At 49.9% G+C, this 6,000-nt stretch overlaps 1 protein-coding gene across 3 annotated transcripts in view; it reads right to left on the bottom strand.

Moving 5' to 3' along the window:
• The window catches only part of Rph3a (rabphilin 3A), a 72,699-nt gene that overhangs the window by 33,294 nt on the left and 33,405 nt on the right, over nucleotides 1-6,000 (bottom strand). For 2 of the 3 annotated variants that reach the window (XM_028766157.1, XM_028766158.1), the window contains one exon: nucleotides 376-522. In XM_028766157.1, the coding sequence (XP_028621990.1) occupies nucleotides 376-522 (147 nt within the window). Of the gene's footprint in view, nucleotides 1-375; nucleotides 523-6,000 lie in introns of those variants that run through there. The other variant, XM_028766159.1, reaches the window with a different exon arrangement.

Raw genomic sequence — 6,000 nt, 5'->3', positions numbered from 1 at the left:
CCCACCCTTGAGCCTTGAACTGGAATGACAAATTCAGTCTCTTCTGTTCACCATCTCCTCTAACTCAATACTTCTAGAACTCTCTATGTAGCTCTCATCAGCTAAGATGGCCAACGTTAATGCCCACAACACAGTCTCCATGGTCGGCCTCTCTCTGCCTTGTCTCCAGACCCTTCAACTTCCCTCCTTCCACGCACACCCAACATGGATATGCCCAACCCAGCCCATCCTGCCTTCTCTCCATCCTCCTCATCTTCTGTCAGGTTGCCACCTCATGCAACAAGAATTCTGAGTCCTGAGTGACCAAGTGTTTCCACTCTAACACCATCTCATGGCTTCGGGGGGTGGGGGATGGGGGAGGCAAAGCCATCTTACCCAATGCGCTCCTGTTCCATGGCCTCCATCTTCTCTGCCCGAGCGATCACCCGGTTGATGATCTCCTTCTCCTCATCCGTCAGTTCCTCCTGCTTCCTCTGCCTGTCGCTCTGTGCTCCAGGATGGACAGACCATCCTGCCTGCAGCCTGCAAGGCAAAGGAGAAGGCATAAGGCAGGTCAGAAATCCTAGTGGTCAGGACAGGGACCCAGGGCTGCAAAACCAGGGCTGAACTTCTGCAGGGAGCCTCACTGGCCCAGAGACCCTGGGCAGAAGGATGCCTGTGAGCCCCAGCTGCTCTAGCTGAACAATGTATCAACGTGTTATCATTCCTTTATTCCTCTCTCAAGCATCTCAGGAAGTGCCCTGGACCACACACGTGAAAAAGAGTTAGAAACCAAGATACTTGCAGAAAGACCCTAAAAAAAAAAGTTTCCACCCATTCACACACATACACATACAGCGGCAGGGAACAGAGTCAAGTGGACCCCCAGGGATGGCTTGACCCAAAGACATTTTGGTTGGAGTATATAGGATACATGAGCTACATGTGGCTCATACTGGCCTCAAGCTCCCTGTGTGGCTGAGGAGGACCTTGAACCACTGATTCTCCTTGCTTTGCCGTCTAAGCACAGGAGTGACTGCTAGATGCTGCCATTACAGTGTGTGTGTGGGGGGGGAGGAAGGTCATTGTAAGTTTAAACCAGTTGTTAAATAGGGTTGTAGGTGCATCTTTATAAGGATAAATTACTAGGTTTCGAGCCTTTAAAGGCTCGGGAAACACTCTGTGCATTTCTCCTGCCCCACCTCTTCTGAGAGACAGTGTCTCATATAGCCAGACTGGCCTTGAACGAGCTAAGCAGCAGAGGCTGACTGCGAACCCCTGACTCTCCTTGCCTCCAACTCCCAAGTGCTTGGATGCACCACCACACACAGTCTGTGTGGCCGTGGGATCCAGCCCTGGATTTTACACAGGCTGGGCAAGCACTCCTTCAGCTGAGCTATGCCCCCAGCCTCCTTCATCCGCCTTTAAAAAAGAAACCCAGACAGAGCAGACATGGCCAACTCCCCAAATTCAGTCTCTACAACATTCCTGCCCTCCTTCCCCTTTCCTGGTAAGAGGATGAGGTGGTGTGGGGGGCGGGACCTGCTGAGAACACTTCCTGTCACAGAACTGAGATGCCCTCCACCCACCGCCCCAGCCTGGCAGCTTTCAAACTTTTCTTGTTATCTCAAAAATTCAGATTTGAGAAAACCCTGGAGTTCAGGACACATGTGCCACCAGCTTGGGGTCACTTTAGCCCTGATGGCATGGGGGCCATGCAATTACTTTTTGACTTGGCGAAACCTAGTTTTCATTCTCCTCTTCCTCCTCTCTTTCCTCCTCCCTCTCTTCCTTCCCTTTCCCCTCTTCCTCCCCCTCCTCTATTTTTTTTTAATCTTAGTGGGTTACTTCTGAAGATCAGAGAAGTTAGAGGAAAAAGAAGCAGATGTCCCAGGCAGTCCTGTGAAGTCCCTCCCTGTGAAGGAGGGAAGGAAATATGATCTGGAAACACAGATGTGTCCTGGAGCAGGTGCCTCAGGTGATCCAATACCAGCATAGGTGGGACGCTACAGTGGCACCAAATTAACAGTGAATCTCGGGACTAAACATAAATGACAGTCACATGCTTTGTGAATGCACCAGATGTAGCCAGAATCAACTCTTTAAGATGCTTAATGTCTGTGAATTTCACCTTGGTAATAAAAGCCCAACGTGCTTTCCTATTTTGTTGGGTTCATCCCAGACGCACGGCTGACAGTCCCTGCTCCCCAACCACTGAGTCTGAGCCACTCTGAGCTTTTCGCTCAACTTGATCATCCAAACCCTATTTCTGCCTCGGGACATTTGACCTTGCTCTGCCCCTCCCACCAGGCCCCACCCACCACGCCAGAAGCCCTCCCCTTCCTCCAAGTGCTGACACAGGAGCAACAACACACCATCTCCTGCTGCCCAGGCTCAAATTCTCTATCACCTTCATCTTCAGTTGAAGCCATCCTTAAATAATGTTCTGGGTATCTGCTCATTCCCAGCCCCCACGAAGCTGCAGGGACCTAATCACTAGTGTGCCCTGGCACTCAGATCAATATCTGAGAACACAGGCACACAGAGACCTTGATCAGAACCCGGTCTCTTGTGGATAAGAGGGATGTTAAAGTCTCTTTCTATTAGTAGTCCACAGCGGGATTGAAACAAGCCATGCCCCACCCCCAAGTTAGGCACCACGGGGAGCTGTCCTAGAAGGTCAAGGTCTCCTAGGATCCTGGGAACACTGGGGGTTCAAAGCCTGTGTTCACTTAGTCTCATCTCAGGCTCTGGGGTACCCTGATATTGGCCAATTTCTTAGGAATTTTTGTAAAAGTCAGAGGAAGGACTCCTAAATAGAGGAAACCTTAGGTCCCTCCAGGCTGTGCCAAGATCTCAGAGGTGAGCTGAGAGTGGGGGAAGGGAGGAAAGTGGGGGTGCTAGAAGAGAGGCCAGCCTGAGGTATCTTCCCTCTACTTGAGAAGGACACAGAGGCTCCTGGCCCTTCATGCAGTGCCCAGTCATCCCTCAGGCCTGTGGGTTTCTGTGGGGATGGCTATGTCTCCACCTGCCCAATCCTTCCTTTTTCCAACTGTCTCTCTTAATTGCTCCTGAGATCCTGGTTTTAGTTGCTTTTCTTATTGGTGTGATAGTTGACAAGAAGCAGCTTGTGAAAGGGCTCATTCAGGAAAGGTATGAGGAAGGGGGTCACGTGACATCCTCGGTCACATGCCATCCTCAGGAAATGAACACTGACCACCAGCTCTCCTTTGTGATGTGATCCTTTTGATGTGGGTTGATGCTGCCCACATTTGGTCCAGGTCTTCCCATGTCAATTGGCCGAATTTCAGATTTCTCCACGGGGATACTCAGAATGTCTTCAGGACAATTCTAGATCTCTCTGTCAAGCTGACAAGCAATACCAACCTCCACGACCCCACCTCCGTGTCTTCCCTGCCTTTACAAAGCAATTCCACTTTGAACTCAGGAAAACATTCCTGACCTGGAGCCCAGTGTAGACCCCCACGGACGTGTTCTACAGTTCAGCCTGGTTTCAGTCAGTGCCTCCCTCCCTCCCTCCCACCACCACACAACCTGCTGGGCTCTGTGTACACCAGGACCTCAAGCTGCTGCACAAATGTGACTTCAGAGACATGAACGTGATGAGCAGTGTCCCTCAGGACCCAAACAGGAAAACAGCCTCCCTCTGTAGCCTGCAGGGAGCAAAAGGTGGCTGGAAGCCGCCACTCCCTCTGAATCTTCCTTCTATAGCCTCTCTAGAATGCATAGTTGACACACAGCTCAGCTGGTGTTTGGAAATGTTCTCCTTTCATTTGCAAAGCATGCACTGGGAAATGAGCCTGGCTTTACTCCCAGGGAACAGAAGGGCCCCCTGGGTTGTGAGGCCTAGTACACATGGAGTCCTTGGGACAACACAGTGGGCCCTCTACAACAGGATTCCAATTAAGTGTCCTTAAGACCAGGACCCACTGCTAAGATCTCAGTTTGAGGATTTTGGTTTTTGTTTGTTTACTTTCTAGACAGGGTCTCAGGCATCCTGGGCTGGTCTTGAACTTTCTATGTAGTTGAGGCTTTCTGTGGCTTTCTGTGGGGATGGCCTTGAATTCCTGATCCTCCTGCCTCCACCTCCTGAGTGCTGAGTTACAGTGTGACCCATCATACCCGGTGTAAGAGGTTCTGGGGATCAAATCCAGGGCCTCCTGTGTGCCAGGCAGGTACCCTATCAAAGATCTTGCTAAAAAGCCAATGCTGGAGACAGAAGCACTGTCATCCATGGGACAAGTTACACACAGGATCGTGTCCCATCCAGGAAGTGCCCTGGAGGGCCCATCCCACAGCTGCCAGCTGCATCCTCAGAGAAAGCAGGTTTCCAGATAACCCAGCCTAAGATGAAATGGCAAGAATTTGAGAATAGGGTGTTTATTTCAGTGGGTTATTTACAGCTTAGAGAGAACAGGGATATCTTTAAATAGGGACACTGAGTAAAGACGCTGTAAGATGTTTTGTCACACGGCAGAAGCTAGCTGATACACACACTAGCAAAAAGAGAAAAGGTCAAAGAACCCATGGGACTCCCTCCCTCACTCACTTTACAGATTAGTGTTATTTTAAGTCGTAGCTGTATAAAGTTCACTGTGAATACTCTCGGCCATGAAAGGTCTTTACCCGGTGCTCTCAAATATTTAGCTCTTGAATAAAACATTATTCAAAGAAAATTCCACTGCTAATGGAAACAGAAAGATCACCACTACTGCATGTTCAGTTCCTGGATGTAGGACACTTGGGGGAAGGAACTGAAGACGCAAGCCAAAGACAGAATGGTGGAGAATTCACAGAAACAGCCCCTCCCACATCCTTGAAAGTAGAAGGTCACTGCCACTAAAGCCTGCAGCAGGGGGCTCTAGACAACAGGAGATGGGTGACCCTACTGAAAATACCACCCATGTCTGTTCCTGAAACACACAGAGGACACCTCACCTCAGTTCAACCCACCTGCATTCATGTCATGCACACAATCGTCACATGGGTGCCAGATGTCGCTATTAATACTCGGTGACTCCCTTGAGGTAGGGGTTGACAGAAGTGCTGTCGGGGTGCTGGGTTCCTCCTTTCCCCCCTCCCTCCTTTCCCTGAGATACCCGCACTCCAGATGTCTGAAGGGTATCTTTGCAGATCAGTGAGGAGATTTTAATGAAGGTACCAGGAAGGCTGCACTGAGAGGCATTTTCACCCATGATCTGCAAGGATTCTCTGCATAGACATCACCCTGATGACACCAAAGCAGATGCAGAGGGACACTGTGGTCACCACTGTCCTCAAAAGCAAGCCATCTGCCCCTCCCCAGCACCTCTGAAATTCTATGCTTCTTCACATGCAGATTCTGCCTGAAGCCACTTCCCATCTGGATCTGTCTCTCTCACGGGATCTGTCTCTCTCACAGGATGTCCAGTCATCACATGGCCTCCCACTTATACCCCTCTTCCTCTGGAAAGTTCCCCCATCATGGACCCGAGTCTAGACTACATAATATTCTTCATGGTCCTACAGTTATACGGCCTTTATATGGGAGAAGGTATTCATTGAATATGGGTTGTTTGTAGCCATCACTCATGCGTGGGCTATGCATATGTCTCTGGTGCTTAACATGGCAGACAGTATACAGTAAATGTTTGGTAATTTTCCTTTTCCTGAGACGGGTTCTCACTATGTAGTCCTAGCTGTCCTAGAACTCACTCTATAGACCAGGCTGGATTCGAACTCACAGAGTTCCTCCTGCATCTGTTTCCTGAGTACTGGGATTAAAGGCATGTGCCACCACCGACTGACAAAAATTCTTTAATAAAGGAAGGAAAGAAGGAAGGAATAGGAGGAGAAAGGAAAAGAAAGGAGGAGGAAGGGGGAACAGAGGGAGGGAGGGAGGGAGGGAGGGATGGAGGGATAGGAGAAACAGGAGGGCAAGGAGAGGGAACACTCTCTCTCTCTTTCAACCTTCATTACCAGGAAGCATCTGTGAGCTTTGAGACACTGTAGAGTCATGAC

This window comes from Grammomys surdaster, unplaced genomic scaffold (genome assembly GCF_004785775.1).
Source record: "Grammomys surdaster isolate TR1022 unplaced genomic scaffold, NIH_TR_1.0 166, whole genome shotgun sequence".
Lineage (NCBI taxonomy): Eukaryota > Metazoa > Chordata > Mammalia > Rodentia > Muridae > Grammomys > Grammomys surdaster.
The sequence above is the reverse complement of the archived record's forward strand: the minus strand, read 5'-3'. Positions and strand labels throughout refer to the sequence as shown.